General features: G+C 44.3%; 1 protein-coding gene and 1 long non-coding RNA gene across 7 annotated transcripts in view; one reads left to right on the top strand and one right to left on the bottom strand.

Moving 5' to 3' along the window:
* MEGF11 (multiple EGF like domains 11) overlaps nt 1-22,940 on the top strand; it is a 339,136-nt gene that overhangs the window by 90,012 nt on the left and 226,184 nt on the right. For all 6 annotated transcript variants that reach the window (XM_053365792.1, XM_053365790.1, XM_053365788.1 and 3 more), the window contains exon 6: nt 20,510-20,602. In XM_053365792.1, coding sequence (XP_053221767.1) covers nt 20,510-20,602 — 93 coding nt within the window. The remainder of the gene's footprint in view (nt 1-20,509; nt 20,603-22,940) is intronic.
* LOC128402043 (uncharacterized) lies at nt 427-3,970 on the bottom strand. Its single transcript, XR_008327590.1, has 2 exons — nt 3,844-3,970; nt 427-1,817 (listed from the first exon to the last, which is right to left on the bottom strand). It is a non-coding gene; the product is annotated as an uncharacterized LOC128402043 (long non-coding RNA).

Genomic DNA, 22,940 nt, shown 5'->3' with positions numbered 1-22,940 from the left:
GTGTGAATTGAAATTGAAATTACAGCTTGCATTGCTGTGCAGGCAGTGAGTTTGTGCTGGTACCAGCAGGCCAGCAGTACTGGGCAGCAGGGAAGGGGCACTGGCATTGTGCACCATCTCTTCTTTCTGCAGTGCAAGGTCTGGGGTAACCCACCTGGAGTAGTGGAAGGAAGCAGGAAACTGAGCTTGTCAGCTGAGGGTACTTTCAGGACCCTGGACAGCTCCCTAGGATGCTGATCTGCCCAAACCCAACTGAGTCATGACATCCAGCTCATCTACTTATTTTATGTATTTCAGCAATATATATACTACTTAATTACAAAAATCTTTAAGTTGTGTAGAAGTAAAGATTTAAAAAATCAGTTAAAACTATAAAAAAATCAGAGTTCAGTCAAAATAGCTGCTGAAATAATAATTTATTTAAAAAAGTACTCAGATCAAGTTCAACAGGAAGAGAGGCCTTTCTGTTCAGCTGGAAGGGAGTTCCATAAAAGTGAGCTCATAATCCTGAACACATGGTCCCTGGTGGATATGAATGAGTCATGCATCTGAACCATGGGAGACCACTGACAGTGACTCCCCCAAAGACCACAGTGATCAGACAGGGATAGAAGGGAGTGATGTGGTCCTTAAGGTATCCTGGATCCAAGTTGTTGAGGGCCTTGTAAATTAATACAAGAGCCTTGAACCTGGTTTGGTAGTGTATGGTCAGCTAGTGCAAGCTTTTAAGCACAGGAGTGATGTGCTAGTCTTTCTCCACCAGCAATCTGATCACAGCATTTTGCAACAGCTGAAGCCACTGGATCAGGTCCAAGGGTTAGATTTACATATAGTGTGCTTAACAGCTCTTGGTGTGACAACCAACAATTGCAAGAGATCTTCAGAGAGTTGTGCCTACAGTTCTAGACCTGGTGGTGGTTTTGAAGGAAGGCATCCCAGTAGATGACCCTGTCATTGGAGTGGTCTGGGATCTACGTGGGTCACCTCTGAAGCATGAATGGCAAATGTGCATGTGAGCATTGGCCCTTGCAGATTGGGGAAAGAGATGGAAATGGGGAGTCTTTATTCCCCAGATGGGCTGGTGAGTTGTGAGTGGTTTCTTGAAGTTCCAGGTCTCCACTTTGATGCTATCTGTAGATACAATTTGTGTGGGTTCTTTGGTGATAAATCCTCTCTGACAACAACCCACACAGCTAGGGCTGATGGGAATTTGAAGTCCAGAATATCTGGAGGGCACTGGAATGGGAAAGGCTGAGCTGCCTGGTTATTTCACTGTGTTACCTCGGAAGATACTGATTTCATTTTAATATTTTTGGGCCCTGCTTGAAATAACAAGTGTGAAATTTGCATCCCAGGGAATTGCAAGTATTACAGAGAGAGCCTCCTGTAAATAGCACATTAAAATGTAGTTTGAAAATTGCTTTTCATAGAATTAATAGTTGGTTATGCTGCCACAATTCCCAGGCCTGTTTTCCTGATAAGGAATGATGGATGTTTCATGCCGGAAACGGTTCGCTTAAATGTAGCAAAGTCAGTCGGACAGCGGTTGCACGCTTGAGTTATGTGGCTAATTATATCGCTAACTACATGCACACAGTAATTTTAAATTCTCCGGGTTGCCAACTCCTGTGACTTTGTCTTGTTGCTTTTTTAAAGTCGCGTTCTTAAAGTGTCAGTATTATTTTTTACGGGAAAGATTCTAGCCCTCATGGTTTATGGATGCAAAGTCTCTAAAATCTCATTGTCATACAGGTTGGAATTCTGAAATGCCAACTGCTTCGCTCCTCATCTCTGATGTGTAAACACAATGTTGATTCCTGCAATAAAATGAGATAAACAAAACCCTTTATTCTGGGTGGAGCAAAGTCAGTGGATGTTCAGTTGCAAGTTCATACCCAGAAAGGTCCTATTAATCTCTTCTGTCCCCACCCCACGAAATACCAGTCATTTCCTGTATATCTGAAAGCAAATTTTGCTGCCAATGTTTCCTCTTATGGGTGGTGGTGACAGCTCTCTGGGCTCTCAGCTGAAGGCCTCCCCAGTTCTGAGGCCCTCTTTAGTTTGGAGAAGAGCCCAGAGGCTTACTTAGGCTCCCTTGCACCCTTGTAAAGAAATTGTATCATCACCTCCAAAGCTGGGAAAGACCATGGACCAGAAACTAAAAAAGTTTGTTTTTCATCACCAGTGACTTCCTTTGATGCCATTGGAGTCAGATCTGCTCTCCTCCTCCTCCATTATCATCAATCTGTCTGTCTACCTCCTTCCCTGCCTCCGCCACTCTACATGGCAGTTTGGTTCCAAGAATTCAGTGTATGCACAAAAACACATATATCCAAACTGCCCCTGCACAAGCTTCCCTAGCCTTCCGAATCTGGTGCATTCAGCAGGCCTTGTCACCCTAGCAATACACAGACTTTAAAAGCCAGTATTTCCCTGCCTGGAAAGAGCTTTTCAGCTTTCTTCCTTGCCTGCAGAATTTCAACCAACTGGCTTTCAACTGTCTATGGTTGAAATCACGCAAATTAAATGCACAGCTGAAGTCCGGCAGAGGCGTTCTATCGTAAGGTCTCATAGGACTGGGCGTTCTTCCTTCACTTCACTTGACCTTGTAAAGCCACTTTTGTTGGCGCTAACTCGAGTTAATAGTGTGTGACGAGGGGAGACCAAATCTCATGGAGCATAAAATGATCAAAAGCGCTTATTTTTTTAAAAAAAGTTACCTTTTTTTTGAAGTTTTAGATTAAAGACTAATTGGTTCTTCTTTCATTAATAGTAGCCTTGCTTTCTTGTAAAAGTTTTTTGGGGTTTTTAAAAAGATGGCTTTCTAATTAAGTGCAGCACATTTGGATGAGTGAGGACCAATCTGCTGTTTTTTTATAATAATAAAAAATATCTCTATTCATAGTTTTCTTTCTGGTGGCACAAAGTCAGGATTCCTTGCTGCGGTCTCCTAATCTTACCCCTTTTTTCATTTGTGCTCTCCAAAAGGCAGGTTTCTGTGACTGTTCTTTATAGTGAAGGCTGCATATTCTGGCCAGGGTGGGGGAAAAGATTATTATTCAATGCTTATAAAGTGCCTAATATTTCCTAAGGGCTGTACATATAAGTCAGTCTCTGTCAGCATGCCCATTATCTAATAGACATGATACGAAAGGAAAAACGAATGGGGAGGGAAAAGGAAAGCAAGCACTGCAGCAGCTAAGAAGAGCCTGCTGGACCAGGAGAATGGCCCACCTAGTTCAGCATCCTGTTCTCGCAATGGCCAACCAGATGCCCCAGTGGGAAATCCATAAGCACAACTGGAGTGCAATAGCATTCTTCCCATCTGCCAGAGGCTGGCATTCAGGGGCATGCTATCTCTGACAGCTGACCTTCTCTGGTTGATGGAAGAGGCCAGGTTGTTGTCTTCCCTGCTTGCCCTGGTGTTCTTTCTGAGAGATAGAGAGTGCAACCTTCTCTCTCTGTCTGCAAACCTACATAATATTTATTTAAAATACAGTTAATTCTAGGTTTTGGAAGTAACTGGGTGGGTGGAGTGAGTGTTTTGCAAGTGATTGAAGCCCTACTGTTCGGACTTCTGGAAATTCTAGGATAACCCTCTGGCATTTAGAATTTTACCAGGCATTGCTCACATGTTTTAAATTCTATCTTCCTTCACAGCATGGTGCTGGGATGGTGGGAAGGTCTAAGTTTTTATTTCACTTTAAGCACATTCTGTGTCTGGTTGCTCTTGGCTACTGCGTGTATTTTTCCCTGTATTGCTTTTGAGCTTTTCGTTCTTGTCGATTAGGTTCCATCCCCATTGGCAGACATAGACACACACACAAACACACACCTTCTTACCTGACTGGGCTGGAGGACATGCTGCCTGGTGTGAAGCCCTGAAAGATTTAAAAGCAATGCTTTTGAGATCATAGACGAATGCTACAACCTCTTTGCAACCACCCCACATTCCTTTGCTCCTGTTGGGCTTGGCTGTATTTCAGGCGTGTCTGTGGCCGTGCTGGAGGTTCACTTCCTGGGACAGGGCTCTTCCATTATGGATGAGTGTTTCCCCCCCTCCCCATTACAGGGAGACCATCAATCTCATTTTACTACGACATGATGGATGGAAGTTGGTGGCTAGAGGTGAAAGGAGTTCAGTGAATGAAAGTGCTTTGGTAGCTTGGACACAAGAGATGTGAAACTAGGAACTAAAGAAGTTTGATATCCCCCCCTTTTGTCTCTTGAATGGGAGATCTCAAGTAATCACCAAGCATGAAATCGCAGCTTTGTCACTCACACTATCGACCAAATAGTTGAAGCGGGTTGGGGGGTGGGGATGAATTATTTTGGCTGACTTTTCGCTCTTTAACAATTCCAGTTTGCATGTCAGAGAATATCCGGAATTAAGGATTCATGTTTTGGACGAATGCTTGAGTTGATCTTTGCTGCCATGCATTTGATAATTGGTCACCTAGGTATTTGGATGTCTGTGAAGACTGATGCTGTTTGGCAGGACAATCCATCCTTTGGAGGAAGGCACTGACTAATTTGGTGAGCAGCTAGTCCGTATGATTTTACTGGGAAGACAAGGGCTGCAGGGGAATATTGCTTGCTGGCCATTGACCCTCTGAGTTGGGTATGCAACAGAGGTGGGTATTAGACAACCTCTCCCTCCAGGGGACCTTAGGGACCATAGTTCTGTGAGAGATGCTTATTGATTATCCCTCTAGAAAGTATTGATTATTGTGCTCCTTGGATACAGTAAGATAAAAGGGTCATGGATTCATCTCTGCTTATGGATGTCTGTAATAACCAATTAAATGTGACATAGTGGGCTGCATGGTAGGCTCTGCTAACACCTTTCTTGGCTTAGCAGTAGCTATTGGGGCTGAGTAAGGGCAGAGGTGAATTTAGGGCAGCACAACCGGTTCCACCGAACTGGGCGCTGAACCTAAGGGGTGCAGGGCATCTCAACTATGACCTAGTGAATTGAGCAGAACAGAAGGCCAGAGGCGTGTGTGTGCGTGCGTGTGTCAAATTTTGGGCTTGCACAGGGCGCCATTGAAATTTGAAAGACCAAAATCTGTCATGGCAGGAGTTGAATTAGGCTGTAGTGGGTAAGTGGGATGGAGACTTAAGCTTTCCACATCGCTTCTACCCCAATAAAGCTGCCGGCACATTTGCAAACTAAGCAGAGTCCAGTATGGTTTCAAATGGGATGGGGGACAGTGCAGGAAGTAGGGCTAGAGCAGGCACCCCCAACCTGCAGCTCTCCAGATGTTTTGGCCTACAACTCCCATGAGCCCTAGCTAACAGGACCAGTGGTCAGGGATGATGGGAATTGTAGTCCAAAACATCTGGAGGGCCAAAAGTTGGGGATGCCTGGGCTAGAGGATCTTTGGCGTTCCTTCCGACTCTACAATTCCATGGTGATATGATTTTAATGGCCTCTTGAAACTACTGTTTGTGGTGCTGGGGAGGCAGGCAACCACACTGCACCTGCCTCTCTGTGCCCGTCCCCCACATTGATAGCAATTCAGAGATGGGCAGTGGAATTTTGATTGGGGAAATGATTAACAAAGCAACAGCAACATAAAAAATAATAATAACGATGTGTGTAATGAGTTTTCAGAAACAGCGTACAAAGACTAAAGAAACAAAACCGCCACAACTGTGTGGAGCGCATTATGGCAGTTAGAATAAAATAAACAGCAGGCTCAGTACAGTTTTGCAGACAGCATAATAAAATAGTTTCTGTGAAGGGACATTTTGGAAGTAAGAGTTACATATCGATAATGCAGCCTTCCCGCATAGAGGCATGTGTCTTTGGGGAGCCTATGCAATACAGTATTTTTTTTAATAAAGTTTATTCTAGAGGCTTTTGAGACCTGACTACTTTTAATGAAAGGGCTGGTGCTGTGCTGTATTTGTTGTAATTATTTGTATGTTTTAAAAGATCTGAGAGGGATCTTCAATTGTTTAATTATTTTTCTTAATGATTACTTTCTTCTTCTTCTTCTTCTTCTTCTTCTTCTTCTTCTTCTTCTTCTTCTTCCTCTTCCTCTTCCTCTTCCTCTTCTTCCTCCAACAACAGCAACAGCAGCAGCAGCAGCAGCAACAACACCACTCTGGGTGGCTCCCAACAGAACACTAAAAACAGAATAAAACTTCAAACATTAAAAACTTCCCTAAACAGTGCTGCCTTCAGATGTCTTCTAAAAGTCAGATAGTTGTTTATTTCCTTGACATCTGATGGGAGGGCATTCCACACGGCTGGTGCCACTACCGAGAAGGTCCTTTGCCTGGTGCCTGTTTCCTCCTCCTCCTCCTCCTCCTCCTCCTCCTCCTCCTCCTCCTCCTCCTCCTCTTCTTCTTCTTCTTCATTTTTTTAGCTCTTCCTGTTTTATATGCAAGTTGCCTTGAGTCCCTTGAGGGTAAAAGGCAGGATATAAATAAATATATAGTAAAAATATATAGAGACCATACAACATCAAAATGCTCTCATTTCATAACTTCTCTTTTCACACAAACTCCTATAGGAGGTCTCCTAACACCTTCCAGCACCCATAAAGCCACTTCCGGACCTGGCCAAGGAGGTGGGGTTGCGGGCTTCACGCCCACCCCACGTGTGCGGGGGCTGGGTCGCAGCCCCCGCGAGAGCAGGGGAATCCCGGCCGCGTCGTCCGCGCAGCCAGCCAATCGCGTGGCTGGGGGTGTGTGGCCTGCCCTATTTAGGGCTGGTGCGGCCGGGGCTCACCCTCTTTTGCCGGCCAATCAGCACGTTTTCCCACCCTCCCTCCCTTTAGGTAGGCTTCTGACTTTGCTATGGACTTCGGTCTGTCGCCGCAAGGGGCATGGTAGGAATTTTTCCCAATTGGCGATTTGCAGCCATTGGTTTTTCGCCTACCTCGTAGCAACTCGTCACAACTCTTCGGCATTGGTGGTTAGGCATTGGTAAGGAGGGGTTAAGAGGATGTGGGGGGGGGAACGCCATCACCTCCTCTCAAAGAGCGAAGGGTGGTCCGATAAAGGACTCTGGGGGGCATGGCCCTGTCCGAAGCCTATGGAGGTGTGGGCTTAAGGCACTCCCCCGAGCGGTGACCTGGGGGAGCTCCTAGTTGACGTGCCTCAGCAGGACTCCCCCTTTATGGTGTTAACCCTTCCCGGTCTTCAGCAAACGGGCTGGAGCCGGATAGTCGATAGGACCAATGCCTAAGCCAATGCCTCTCATTCCTGAAATCAATAAAGTTGTGGCCTAATTCGCCCGTTTAACCTTAATTCTGGTGTCCTGTGTCTTTATTTCTCCCTGGTGGGGGCGGGAACTCGCCACGCAACAAACTACAGTCCCCAGGATTCTTTGGAGGAACTCACAACTGTTAAGGCGGTATCATAGTGCTTTAAAGGCTATGAGCCATAATGGCTATACTCTGTCTCCACAGTTGGAGGCAGCAATGCTTCTGAACACCAGTTGCTGGAAACCGCAGGAGGACACAGTGCTCTTCGGTTCAGATCCTGCTCACAGGTTTCCCGTTGGGGCATCTCATTGACCGCTGTGAGAACAGGATGATGGAGTAGATGGGCCAGTAGACTGACCCAGCAGGCTCTTCTTGAGCTTTAAATGTCTGGTGTGGATGAACTTGGTTGCTGGTGTAAAAGAATTAGGTGTCAGGATTCCTCACTGATCTCTTGCAAATCATCCAGAGATCATACCTGTAGAGCCTGATCTACCATCAGCCTATGACAGGTAGCAGAGCGTGTGCAGGTGAGCCTGGCAGGGTCTAGAGTAGGTTAGTTTTTCCACATCCTGATGCCACCATAGGTGGTAACCCTAGATGTCACTTAGTTCTGCAAATGCAGAATACTGGAACCCTTGCTATGATGATGATGATAACCCTCCCTTCTGGCTGGGTTTCCCCAGCCTCTGTGGGCAGCTTCTGGCACATATAAAAACATAATAAAATGTCAAATATTAGACTCTTCCTGATACAGGGTTACCTTCAGATGTCTTCTAAAAGTTGTGTAGTTCTTTATCTTCTGGACATCTGATGGGAGGGCGTTCCACAGGGCAGGTGCCACTACCGAGAAGGCCCTCTGTCTGTTTCGCTGTAACTTCATTTCTCGGAGTGAGGGAACCACCAGAAAGCCCTTGGAGCTGGACCTCAGTGTGGAGATGCTCTTTCAGGTATACTGGGCCGAGGCTGCTTTGCTCATGTAACCATATACATCCCTCTGAACAATGTTGGCTGCTCAGGAGGGGCCCTGTTTTCTGGAAAGAATGTTAGTTTCTGTTTCTCACTGTGCAGCTGCTGCGTGGAGTCACAGGACTATGTTTACATTCCTGGGATTCCATACTATTGGAGTCTCATGGGAAAGGGAGACAGGATGTGACGTTAGTGGTTTCCTGTTTCCTTTGTTCCTTTGTTCAGTTGCTCTCTGCTTTCATAGAGAGAGGATGTCTTTTCTGTTCTGCGTAGTTTAGAAAGAAAACTCTTTACAATGTGGCCAAACCTCTCGTCTCTTCCCTGTGCTGGGAACCTTGCTGGATAGAATGTGCTTGAGGCCTTATCAAAGGCTAAGGTCATTAAACACGTTGGAGGCGATTTCATAGGCTCGGCTCGGAGGAAGATGAGGCCCTATCGGCTTGGCCGAGCGGAGTTCCGACACTATGTCTCTCCTCCTGTTCTCCAGCTCCCCATGATTATGCTTTCTCTAGTAACACAGCAAACTGCCTTATACTGGTCTATCTATCTCATCACTGTCCACACACTGACTGGCAGCTGCTCTCCAGAGCTTCAGACTGGGGTCTTTACCAGCCCTACGTGGAGATGTCAGCGATTGAACTTCCTACAAGCAGATTAGATGCTGTGCCACTAAGCAGCAGTCCTTCCCTGTGAAGTTATCCAGAGTTGTATTTGAAAACAAACCACACACCACAGGCCATTAATTTGCACACAAACATGATTTAGTGTATTCAGTTTGCAAAGGTAAGCCTTTTGGCAAAGCAAATGCATAAATTGCAGAAAAATCTCCCCCCCACCCATTCCCCGCCTCCAATACACAACAATTGTCCTCTTTTTAAAGGCTTTTAAAATTATTTAGACTAGATTAGAGCTCAGGGTAGCTTTTTGATTTCTTCCTTGATGCTTAAAAAAACCCCACATCCTGGAGCTCTTTTGTCCTGTGTTGCCCTCTGAGCAGAGACACTAATTGAAGATCTCCTTCTTCTTTTTTTGTAAAGAAGAAAGAAAAAGGGAGGAAAGAGCCTCCAATTTACTAAATGGATCTCTTTTTGTTCTGAGGACCAAGCCTTTGTTAATCCTGTCCTTTTCAGTCTTTGCACTCTATCAGGTTTATATAAAGCGTCTGCAGAGAACTGGTAGCTGAGTTTGTGTTGGACAACAGGCGTGGCAATGATCTAGGCACCAAAGCAGGAGGGGATGGCTTGTTAGGAAACACTTCTGCGAAAGGAGGTAGTGGACTAATAATATATATATATAAATTTATATATATATATTAGACATATTAGTCATGTGTTAGACAAAGGTCTCCAAGCGACTTATGACATATTTTAAAACATCAGCATAAGTAAGTAAAAATGTGTGAACACATTCACACAAAAGCACATAGAATTCATTAAAAAGCACACACAAAGAGAGAAGCGGGGTGGGTGGGGAGACACCTTCATTATTCTGCTTTTGGGAAATACTCAAGACACACCTGTTCCCTCTGACTTTTGACGCTTGAGATAATATTTTTAGGATCCACTTTATTTTTGTAGTTTTAAATTGTGTTAAACTGTTTTTAATAATGCATAATATTGTGTTCTAATTGTTGTAACCCACCCTGGGACCTTAGGATGAGGGGATGGTAATAAAGTGTAGTAGTAGTGGTATTAGTAGTAGTAGTAGTAGTAGTAATAATAATAATAATAATAATAATAATAGAGGTTGGTAGGGATAGGCTCAGTCAGCAGAGCACGAGACTCATAATCTTAGGGTCGTGGGTTCAAGCCCCACGTTTGGGAAACAAGATTCCTGCATTGCAAGGGGTTGGACTAGATGACCCCTGTGGTCCCTTCCAGCGCTACAATTCTATGATTCTATTATTCTTAGTAATAAATTTAAAATTTAGAAAACCAAGGTGGTGCTTGGAACGCGGCACAGGTGACTGTCTGGAACCCTGAACAGAGAGGAGTACCATATTTTAAATTGCAATGGTTTGCAGATCCTGCTTCCATTGTTGAATTTCCTAAGCACACCCCCCCCCCCGCATGTTTCTGGTCTGGGACCCTGTCAAATACCTTCCATGGTCCTCTGCATTGCCAGTCAGCATTGCTGTAGTGCATTTACACCTCACTCTTCGCTACCTGAAGTAGACAAGGTGGCGTAAGTAATGCATTATTTGGGTTTTAAAAAATCCCACCGGGAGGCTCTCTCAATGAAGCCATATGGCCTAATTGTTAAACAGCTGGACTGTCGAAATAACCATTCCACAAGCCTCCCACCATCTGCACAAATTTAATTTTCTTTCTGTTTGGGGAATAGGTTGGTATAATACAGCAACAGGACGGTCAAGCTATCTTCTGATTTGGAAAGTGAAATAAGGCTGAGCCTTCCCTGATCAGTGTAAAAACTGCCTGGATGCGAGAAATGCCAGCTCAGCGTTTTCTGAATTTTCTGTATCTTATTTCCACCCCACAATCCTGTTAGAAAACATTTGGGAAAGGGGCAAAAAAACAACAACCACCACACATCTTTGATCGTAAGGATAATGTTAAAAACTTCCAGCATTTTAGCAATTTAAACACGTTTCACTGTGTAATGTCTTTTTTTAAAACCTCCTGGAGAAGTGCCCATTAAAAGTTTGCATCAGTTGCCTTTGTGCAGAATGCATCTGGGTGTGTCAATCAGCACTCGTGTCTTCTCAGCACTGCTATTTAAATTAACAGAAACAAGACATTTCATTATTTGGAAGCATTCCTCACATGCAAAATAATAATAATAAAATTCCTGGACTGCTTAGGCAGATGCACAAAACGATTTCAAGGCTAAAGCAGACTGAAGACTCACAGATCTAAGAACATGGGGATGTGGGAGACTGCCACACACCAAATCTGAAATTGGTCAGTATTGTGTGTGCTTGCTTTATTCAACTTGGTGTCCTTCAGATGTTTTGAACTACAATTCCCATCAGGCTTAGTCAGTGGAATGGAACTGTCTACTCCAGTACAGCCATACTGTTTAAAACAATTCTTTATTGCTTAATTGTTTGCATTTCTAAGTCATGTACATAAAAGCGGTCCACAGAAAATGGGACAATAAAAAAAATACAATTAAACCAAACACTACCTTAAAATGCTTGCTGGAACAAGAAAACCTAAGCCATGTACCTGAAGTTCAGCAAAGAGAGTGCTTGTCTAGTCTCAGTTCACAGGCTTGGGACCACTGCACTGAATGCATGGCTTCTGGTAGTTATGAGCAGTGCATCTGAGCCATGAGGGACTGCCAACAGAGACTCCCATTAATTGGGCATGTATAATCCCATGACGGGGTGAGCTCTCATTGCTCAGTCCCAGCTCCTGCCAACCTAGCAGTTCAAAAGCACGTCAAAGTGCAAGTAGATAAATAGATACCGCTCCGGCGGGAAGGTAAACGGCGTTTTTGTGCGCTGCTCTGGTTTGCTAGAAGCGGCTTAGTCATTCTGGCCACATGACCCGGAAGCTGTACACTGGCTCCCTTGGCCAATAAAGCGAGATGAGCACCGCAACCCCAGAGTCGGCCACGACTGGACCTAATGGTCAGGGGTCCCTTTACCTTTATGAGGGATCAAGCGGTCCTTAAGATATCCTGGACCCTCCTTGCTAGAAAGAACTCTTTGTAACTGAGAACAGATAGCTGGGGTTTGCTCTCCCCTCCCCCTTTCTTCTCAATCCCTTTTGCTTTTGTGTTGTGTCTTTTAAATTGTAATCCTAAGGGCAGGAGCTGTCATTGTAAGCTGCTCTGGGAGCCTTTTGGGAGAGGGAGTGTTGACATGCTGGTGTCGGCATTTTTAAAACTCTAAAGGCAGGGAATCTTTGTCCTTCCAAATGTTGCTAGACTACAGCTGTCGCCACCCTAGGTTGGCCTGATTTGAGTTGGAATCCAACTGAACAGGGGGCAGGGGGGGGACAGCAGGGCTGCATTTAGGTTTGATGAGGCCCTAAGCTGCTGAAGGTAATGGGGCCCTTTATATGTCCAGCTGTCCTTTGTCAACAACAAATTGCCGCTGTTTTGTGTTGGATATATGCTATATGGTAATTTATAGACCTAATAGGTATCTAAAGCCATTCGCACATGTTGCCATGTAACCAGTCCATGCAGAATCTAGGCACCCTATATATAGAAATGAGCAAACCAGTGACATTTTAGGGAGCAAGCTAGCAGGCAGGGCCCATTACTTACATCATAGGAGCCTACACAACACAAAACACTGTTGCTGTATGTAGGTTTTTGTTTTTTTATCTTATATTTTGGAAATGTACATCCAGTTTTTTTCCCTTTAAAATTTTTGGGGGCCCACCCTAAGCTATAGCTCGTTTAGCTTATACGTAAATCTGGCACTGGGAGGGGGGGGTGTCTCAGGTTCCCCATCCCTGTTACATCAGAGTCAAGCTCCTGTAACTTTAAGGATGCTCCTGATGCTGCAGTTTGGTGCTAAAGGTGGACAAAAAAGGCTCTGTGTCTCTGCTCTGTATAGGTTCTGCTTTCTTTCATTCTGTGTGCTCAGGGTCCGTTCCCGCCCCCCTTGTTTCCCCAAAAGATCCTGCAAGCTTCATTGCTAGTCTGCATGGGTTTGGGCAACCATGTTGACATCGCGGAGATCAATAAGGTCACGTGAAGCAGAAATGACACTGTGAGAAATAAAACACACACTTACAATTAAAGGTGGGGTTCTTCCTCCCGCCCAGCACCCCTTCCCTCTGTCCATCTCTCTCAACCTCAATAGATTTATTTCTGCTTTTTCTGTTCCGGCAAACTTCTTTGTCATCCTCTCTTAACAAAAAGAAAAAGAAAACACAGGAGCTGCCTAAATCAAGATGACCTTTAAAAAAAAAAAGGCTCGATGTGCACGGTCAAATTTTGAGATACCATCTTTCCCACTTTGTCCTTTTGTATTCCCGACCAGCTGTGCCCCTCTTTAAACCTGTCCCCTTGTTCTCCACCTGCTTTCACCAGCTATACAATAGCTCTGAACCTCAGGGAGGCTAAAAAAGAACAAATTGCCCCCAAACATTCCCTCATTGATTCCAGAGGGGCAGCTGCTCAAAGCCGTTCCCCTCCCCTCCCCACCACCCAGTTTTTAACAGAAATGAAAATGAATCAATATCGCAACAAGAGGGCTGGAAGTGCCTTTGAAGAATCCCGATAAATAAAAGCCTACGACGGCAAAGCTGGCTCATTGGTCACAACCTAATTAAACTCCCAGATGTTAATTGAGTCTTTTGGAGCTTGTCTGGAGCTTCAGCAGTTGCAGAGAACTGAGTGGAGGATTGTTCTTGCGATTTAAACTTCCGGAGAGTAAATGGGGCCGTTTCCCAGCTAAATAATCTGTTGTGGAACGAGGTCTGGTCATAAGGCATGCATGTTGCAGGCTTTCCAAAGCTGGGGCCCTCCAGATGTTTGGGTATCTAGGGCTATGTCAAAAAATTCTTCTGTATTTTTTCCAGCCATTTATTGATCAAAGGGGAGAGGATTTTTTGGTAAGACTCCCATGCATCCCATGTATGGTGCAGGGTTTTGTGGCGCTTGCTTTACTTTTGAGGTGTGGCCTTTTTGCGAGTGGCCTTTTTCTTTATCCTGCAAAACATCTCACTGGCTGGACTGAAAGAGAAGACTCTTAAGTGGTCTGTGTTATAATCTCTCATTTGGTTAATAGCCCACTTTATTTTGGCAAGGCCCCACTTCATTCCACTTATCGCCTTTTTAAATCAAGCCAGCTCTGGGCTGCTAAACAGTCTCTGTGTTGTCCCAGTGATGCATTATGGCCAAGAGAAAACGCATTGGCACCTTCTTGGGAGCCAAAACTAAGGATGTGCATTTAAAAATAACTCCTGTTAAAATTTGCTAGCAACAGCTGCCCACACCAGGTGAAGGGTTCCGTATGGCCCTCTCTGTACTTGATAAGAGCAATGCCTCTTTCGTCTCCCATCTGGAACATAACTCTGTGTGTTCTGAGAGCGTTGCTATGTGTTAAATATGCCTGATTTCTTTTGGATGTCTTCCATATATTGAATCTATGATGCCTATGAGAAAGAAGGATGCAAGGAAGCTGAGGATCTCAGGGCTGGACAGTCTCTTCCTGTGATCTTATCCTAAGTACCAGGAACACAGGAGGCTGCTTAACTGAGTCAGAACATTGGTCCATCTGGCTTGATAGTGACTGGCATCAGCTCTCCAGGTTTTCCAACAGGAGTCTTTTCCCAGCCCTACCTGGAGATGCTCAGGGTTGACCCTTCTGCATGCCAAGTAGGTGCTCTGCCCCTGAGCTACGGCTCTTCTGTTCAGGAGGGAGGTGCAGAATGGTGGGCACCAACATAGTGTGAGATGAGAGACTCCTTTATCATTTACAGAAACCCAACAGCATGCTGATCTGTGCTCTGCTCAGCCAGAGGAGTGATACAGGCCATGTCCAGAGTGCTTATATTTCATTGTGGATAGACAGTGGGGAAGCACCAGAGCTCAGAGGTAGCTGACCACCCTTGAGGTCCTCCAATAGTCTACTTGATGTGGCTATGTATAGGGCAGCAGTGCTGGCTGGGACTGATTAGAATTGCATTCAGAGTTATAGTGGTTCAGGGTTGTCAGGCTTCAGAGGGCAGACAAAGACTGGTTACTAATTTTGCAGCAGGGCCCCAGCACAGTCACTCTCCCTAGCATCCCTAGTGCCTCTCAATCAGCATGAAAGAGGAGCTTTTTAGCCACTGAGAAGTAGTCTTCTCACCCTTTGTTCTGAGTAGAACCAGTCCCAGTGAAAGGAGGTGTCACGGTCCAGTTTACAGGTGGTCGATGTCCCGGCTGAGGACGTCGGGACCGGGGGCAAGATGACGGGGTGGGAGCAGGAACGGAGTCTGGAAGCCAGGAGTCCGGAAATCAAGGATCCGAGGGTCAGAGAGCCAGGAGTCAAGAAGCCAAGGGTCCGAGGATCAGGAAGCAAGGAGTCAAGAAACCAAAGGCAGGAAGCATGTTGCCGTGGCAAAGAGCCAAAGGGAAATGCTGACCTTGTATCCCTTCCTGGCTCTTGCCACCAGGTGCTGTGAGTTACCAATCAGCCTCACCTGTGTGGCCACACCTTGCCTCTTCAGAACAAACTTAGGAAAGCCCCAGTCCTGCGAAGCCCTGCTGGTCACAGGGCCTGGCTCCGGCACACACTCCTGACAGGAGGTGAGTCAGTCATTAAGGGTTAGCTCCTAGGGTCAATCTGGAGAAGGCACATAGGAAGAACATTAAGGGTGAATTGTTCTGTATGCCCCAAAGCTAAGCATTTTGGAATAATGAAAATGCAAGGTGCTTCTGATTCAAGAGAATGGTGTGCAAGTTTTGTTACGTACAATGGAACTTCAAGCAAAAGGCAAATTAAGCCACTTCAAAGGGAAGGTACTGGAACACCCCAAATCATTTGCCTACATATGGGCCCAAATAATAGTACTTCTAGCTGAAACGCAGCACATGGAGATCTGCATTGACCATTGCAATATATCTCTAATTATTATCATTGTTTAATAATAGCATGATTGTGTAATCTTAGAAGGGGCCGTGGCTGTGAGTATTGTTCTGAAATTCCACTACGCTAGTAGTTGTAGTCTAAAGCATATAGAGGACACCAGGATGGGGTAGGAAGAGGGAAGAGTATGTCAATATTGCTTTCTTTCAGTTTTATCTTTTTGAATTTTAAGTTCAGTTTGCGCTGTCTCTGCAAATACTTGCAATTCTTTTTAAAGTCTGCATTTAAACTTGTACTCATTTTCAGCCACATTTCATCCATAATAATTTGTGTGCATATTTCTTGCAATATATACACAACTTTGTCTACTATATGCACTTTTGCAAGCTATTTCCCCTGACAGAATTCATTTTTGCATGCTAATATACACTTCTTTTTTGGTGCACTTTTCAACAAGGTGCACATTCATTGGTTGGAGAAATGTAAATTTCACAGAAATTTTATGTTTTGGTTCAGGAAGCACAAATTTGGTATCAAAATGCAAACTTGGGCCAAATGCCTTACCCACCACTTCCTACACCAGCACCAGCTCCATATGTGGATGAATCCTTTAAAAAATAATAATTTCCTGTTCTGTTCTCATGGCTTGGAAGGAGGAGAGTAAAGTTAGGTGAGTTGTTGCAAAGGAGTCTGCCAAAATTCGGAGTTTATGGCCTCTTGGTACACGCATACACACACAGGATATGGAATGAGGCCTTGCTTCCAAAAGGAAGTGAAATGACTGAAAAACTTTATAAATGATAATATTGGTGAACTGCAGGGAAAGAACAGAACAGAGGAAAAGGTTTAAGCACATGGATTCTTGAGTCACGTGCTGTGCTGATTCAGCAGGTATGCTAACTACATTATCCCATTGAAGACGTTCGTAATTCATCGCTAAGTGTACTAATGGCAGTTTAGGGCCGTGTGGCCAGTAAGTTGGCCATCTCTTGGCGGATATTAAACTCTGGGAATAATAAAGGGGAATGTTATTGTATTAACTTTATTGATTTAGCAGGATTGATTGAGCCTGTCTCCCTGCGGAAGAGGGAGGGGATTTGCTTTTTTGCTGGAATGGCATCATTTTTTCCCTTTCTTTGCTTCTTTAAGCCAGTGGCTTAGAACCCTGGCTGTGCTCACATCCAAAAGTTGCGCTATTTGCATATCTCATTTACTGTGTCATTAGCAAGGCGTTGTAGCTCTGCACATGAGGGAGTTGGAGTGTGTGGTTCCTTCACTCTTTATGTCTGTATTCGATTCCCCACTCTTTCCTTTCATAAATGGAACTCTGTGTCTTTTTGACAGCCCAGTCATAGACACATAGAACTGTACCTTTGGAAGAGACCACAAGGGTCATGTAGCTGAACCCCCTGCAATGCAGGAGTCTTTTCCCCAACGTGTACTTTCACATTTAAAAGTTCTGCACCCGTGCTAAGTATTATTACTATGATTATATTACGCAGCTGTATGTGTATGTACATAAGAGTTGTTTTAAACTGCTTTTAATATTGTGCCTTAATGCTGTAACCCAGGCATCCCCAAACTTGGCCCTCCAGCTGTTTTGGGACTACAAATCCCATCATCCCTAGCTAACAGGACTAGTGGTCAGGGATGGTGGGAACTGTAGTCCCAAAACAGCTGGAGGGCCAAGTTTGGCGATGCCTGCTGTAACCCATCCTAGGACCTTTGGGTGAATGGTTGTGTAATAGATAAATAATAGTCATATTTGAAGCACTTTAAAGCTCCATATAAATGCTTAGTAATGATGCCACCACTGTGGCTGCCCCCCTTAAGAAGTTGCCTTAAAGCAAGTCCATCTAGCTCACTGACTGGCAGCAGCTATCTGGGGTATTAGGCAGGGAGCCTCTCCATGCCCTACCTGGAGAACCTGGGGATTGAACCTGGAACCTTCTGCACACAAATCAGATGCTCTTAGCTATGGATGTTTCCCATGAACACTGGAAGCTGCTTTCCACCAAATCGTATCAAGCACCCGGCATTGTCTGTATTGTCTAGCAGTGGCTCCCCAGAATTCCAGACACCCCTGCCTCAAGTTGCTGGGGATCGGACCTTTGACCTTCTATATGCAAAGCGTTTAGCTACTCACGCAGGCCTGCAGAAAACCCTGTTCCTGAGCAGTTGCTTTAGCAATCTTTGGATTTGAAAATTGGCACCAGGGTTTGGAGGGTTGGAGATTAAGATGTGTTAAGAGTTGGATTTAGTCCGCCGGCATGTTTCACTGTGGCTTGAGCTGGAGCCAAACTGGCGACTGCAATTAAAAAAGGCAAGAAGCGATAAACATCGAGTGGATCTGTTTTCCCAGCTCCCATCTGTAGGCTTCCTCCCCCCCACCCTCGTTTCTTTTTAAATTCCATGCTGAGGAATGATTGCCGCATGACCTTGAACGTGGCCCAATATCTCATGCTAAACGCATTTGCAACCAAGTTGGCTGTTTTGGCAGGGCTTTGATGTAGGTCGTTTTATTACCAGGCTGAATCCAACTCCATACTGATCTTCTACTCATGCCAAGAATGCTAATAATAAACTAATCAATGAGGTGCTGGATTGTTCTTGTGAAATGGTCCGTCATGATGGGGCAGAGATGCAAAAGTGATGGAACAGTCTGCTCACAAGAAGGACTGGCTGTTGCCCTGGGTGGTGAAAACGATGTTACCTTTGCTTGCTTGCTTGCTTGCAAGAGAGAGTTTTCTTTACCCCTGGGGTCTTTGGCAGTATGCAGAATAGGGCAGTGCCTAAGAGCGCAGGCTCATCTTTATTTTAGCTTGACCTTTTGGTACAAGTAATTTTTATAGTTCCATTAAATGGCGAGATCGTTTGCAAAAGTACATTAGGAAGAGTGCCGTGGGGACCACTATCCTATTATGTGGAATGTTAATAGAATGAAAAATTAATTAAATGCTAAAGATTACAGCAGGACACATTCTTTTCTCTCTTTCTCTCCCACCCCACCAAAAAATACTAATTCATGGGACAGATATAGAAACTTGTGCTAACTGCAACTCAATTTTCAAGTGGGAGGGTAGATTTGATGTATTGAACCCAAAGCTGCCATTTTCAGTGTAGGCAGTTAATCAAAACTTCTTCTCTTCAGAGGTGCAAAGCATCTTTCAAACCCTCTAGCTCATTTCTCTTCCGAACTCTGCCTAGTAAGTCTTTCTATTTCCATTTTGCAGCGAGAATAATTGAGGCCACTCAAGATTATCGGGTAAAGTCAGGACTTTTCAGAATTCAGATTCCTCTTCATAATTGCTTGGGTCCAATTCTTGTCTACCACTGGCTTGTGCTGTAGGAAGGGATGGGACTCAATGGTAGAACATCTACTCTGCATGCAGAATGTCTGGGTTGGACTGATAGACTGGTTATAGAGCTGCTGCCAGTCAGTGCGGTCATTACTGAGCTACATGGACCAATGGCCTGAGTCTGTATAAGGCAACTTCCCATATTCTTAGGTTTCTTTTTTAATGCCCAGGTTTCTGTGCAAGAGATATTTTAAGGATTATTGAGATAAAGTCTGCAAAGCTCTTTAAATGCTAAGGAAAAGCACAATGTAAGACTTAGATTTTTAAGTGCTCAGTAGAGTTGTGGCAACAGGGTGTCTGGCTGCTAATTACAGTCTGATGCTGCACTGTAAAATCCAGCCATTAAAACTGACTATTTGATAACAGTGTGTGTGTGTTTGTTTGTTTGTGTGTGTGTGTGTGTGTGTGTGTGTGTGTGTGTACTCTTTTTAGTATAGCTCTCCAATCAGGAGGAGGTGGGAATGACACTGTAACAAATGTCTTATTTTCTGATATCTTACAAATTTGGTTGAATACAATACAATACAATACAATACAATACAATACAATACTGATTTGCTGTTTTTGTTGCAACAAAGTAACAAAATATTGTTCACACATTTAGCAATTTTGTGAATTACTTTCTTTTTCAAACGTCAGACGTGGGCCCCCAGATTCAGACTGGGATCCTGGTAGTGATGGTGGGGGTGTTTGTGGCTTTAACCCTTTAATTCTCCCCCAGACTGTAATTCTGATTCATCCCAGTCTCCTTGCACCCACAATTACACTAGGAGGGGAAAGCTTCCAGTGGCACAAAGATACCCCTCCAATGTAAATAGTAGGTTGGAACTTCCAGCCTGGATTGGTATGGCGGCAGCAGGGGGAGGGTTAATGCCCTCTAAATCTGCATCAGGATCCTCACAGAGATCAGGTCTTCTGATTGTGTGAATGCCACATCGTCTGGTTAACTCTGAGCTTATATCTTGATCAAAGCAACACCTAACTTTCAGATCCTGCAAGGTTTGACCTCTCCCTGCTGTATCTGAATCCAGTGAATAGTCTAGTTCGGACATAACACTAAACCATTGTCTTATATTGCTGGAACAAGCTGCAGGGAGCCTCAGACTTACGCACCCCCCCTCTTCCAGTGCAGCTGTAAGGAGGGGCTAAGGCTCATTCTGGTAACACTAAACCATGGTTTAGCATTACATCCAAACAAACCATTATGCCTTAATAGCTCTTGAACAGAGCCAGGTGAGATGGTGAAGTCCTCATTCAAGGCCTGTTCAGTGCCCTGTGGAGGCTCAGCCCAGATGGTTTGGGTTCATTGTTTGTGTGTGTGAGAGAAAAATATATTGCCATACGTTATAAAACCCTTAAGGATGCAGACAAGTACAAAAATCTCTGCTGGTAATCTACACAAATCATACCCCTGCTCCCCTTACATTGCAACATAACAAATATATGATTTTCTTCCCTGTTTCCAGCTCTCTGCACAGAAGAATGTGTCCATGGAAGGTGTGTTTCTCCCGACACGTGTCACTGTGAACCTGGATGGGGGGGCCCAGATTGTTCCAGCGGTGAGTAGAAAAAACAGCATTGATTCTCCATAGCCTTTCTACATAGACATCCCAAGAGGACAGTGCCTTATGGTAAATCTTTTGGTTTCATTTGTCTATCCTGAGATGAGAACAATGCAAACGAAGCAGCAAATCTGTTACTGTTTTTATCCTGTTATTTATTTATTTATTTTGGTCAGTTTGTTTTGATAATGTCATGAATGCACTATGACTCATTTGTTGCTCGCTGTCCAAGCATATAAGCATCTTCCGTTGAGGTTGAACTTCTGTAGGGAGGTTATTCCATTTCCCCATTACTGGGCTCTTTTTGCTATATGGGGGGGGGGATGTGATTCTTCTCTCCACCCACCCGCCTTGGCACCCAGAGATAAAAGCTGTGGTGGTTGCTGAACGGAACGTGCTTGTGCAAGTGCTGCAGGCCCTTTCTGGTTTGACGTCTATGTCATCGTTACTGGTAAGCTTTGCAGAGCTTCCCTCTCCTCCTGGCTTCATGCTATCTTGCTCTTTCCTTCTTCTTTTTAACCGTTGCAAACAAAGCCATGACTTGCACTGGGGCTGGTCCCAGGGCTCAGGTGACCCATGGCAAACATCTGTCCTATGGGACTGCCTCCCACTCCTGATGCCTACTCTGAGTTTTTAATTAGCATTATCTTCCCCACCCTGTCCCCTAGCACTATAGCATCTAATGGCTTCTGGATATCATATTGGATTTGCCCCACACCCCAAAAGCCTTGAAAGTTGAGTCATTCCAGAGCGGTGTGTGTATGTGTATGTAGGACTATGGATGCCACTGATGCTTTCATCCTCAAGGACAATTTCTAGGACCTTAGAGGCAAACCCAAAGTTCATTTTTTTAAAGAAATAAATATTATTATTTAGTAATGTTAGCAGGCGTTAGTAGTGGGATTTCTCAGGGCACTTGTGCCCCAGTACCTATTTGAATTTGCCTCATTTTTGTGCTGGGCCTCCTAAATATACAGGTAGACTCTTGGCCCCTCCCAGTTCAGCCTTTGACCTGCCTGGTGCTCTCTGGATATTTGGGGCCACAGTGCCCCATCAGCTCCAGCCATGATGGCCTTCATAGGAAGGTTGGCCTAGTCCATTGTCATTTACTGCCAGGGACTTCAACATTGCACAGCCTAACATTTTTTAAAATCCTAGCTTATTTGAACTTATGTGGTCCCCTGGTGTTCATTAAGTTTTATGAAACAGCTGAGTATACTTGTTTTATGATTTGTGCTTTTAATTTTTTTTTTTTGTTAGGGCATCATTTTGTTCATGAAGAACATGGTATTTAATTATTTGATTACTAATAAGATGCCCTTATAATGAGGATGATTAACATTGAGGCATAACTAATGTCTTAAGGCATTAATTTCTTTAAAGAGGGTATGCTCTGAATAACATAATAAGCTAAGAAATTTATTGCTGGGTCAGATGAAGAGCCACCTAGCACAAACATGGATAGATAGATGGTGATAGATAGATAGATATCTCTACCAGAATTCTAATAACCGGTAGTGTTGAGAATAGGTCCTATTCTATGGATGGACCACTGTCCATCTTCCTCTCCATTTCTAGACTGGCAGTGGCTCCCCAAGGTCTCCATCTATCTCAGCAGTTTGAAGTCTCTTTAAGTGGTGACCCCAGGGACTGAACTTGGGACTTCCTGCATACGAAACAAGTGCTGAGTCACCGCTGAGCTCCATCATCGTGCAGCTCATATACTGGTTATTGTGTTTTACATAAGAAACTCAAGTCACAGCAAGGTTACGCTCTCCCCTTGTTCTGCTCTACCACTTTAGGAGCCCACTTTCTAAAAAACAACAACAACCACAACATTGTTTTCAGGAAGCTTGTCTATGAAACAAGAGTAAAAGATGCTTTAGAACCATTCTCTTTAATCTTTAAAGGAACAATCAAATGGGGCATATAGTTAAGGTTTTTCAAATACATTTTTGGTGCTATAGCTTTGGACGTTTATCTGTTTTGCTCAGGGGAACTGGGGCAGTTAATATCAGCAAAACCTGTTATGGCTTTATCCTCTCGGAAGGATAACTTCTGTGCACCTGCATCCCAACTGACAAAAGAAGGCCAAATTTGTCTGATCTTCTGCTAATTTGGCAAATCACCCCATTTGCTGGCTTGGCAGACTCATTCTAGAACGTGTACTTGAAAGTAAACATCAGAGTTACGCAATATAAGGTGACACATCTATTTCTCCAAATAATGGTAATAATCTTGTTAACTCTGCTGGAACAGATGGGTAAATAATAGAGCTCTGTCCAATAAACATATTGTAGTTAACTGAGTGGGTGGCCTCCCTTCTATTCTTGGT

The sequence above is a fragment of the Podarcis raffonei genome, chromosome 14 (genome assembly GCF_027172205.1).
Source record: "Podarcis raffonei isolate rPodRaf1 chromosome 14, rPodRaf1.pri, whole genome shotgun sequence".
NCBI classification, from domain to species: Eukaryota; Metazoa; Chordata; class Lepidosauria; order Squamata; family Lacertidae; genus Podarcis; species Podarcis raffonei.
This window is presented reverse-complemented; position numbering and strand designations above follow the sequence as displayed.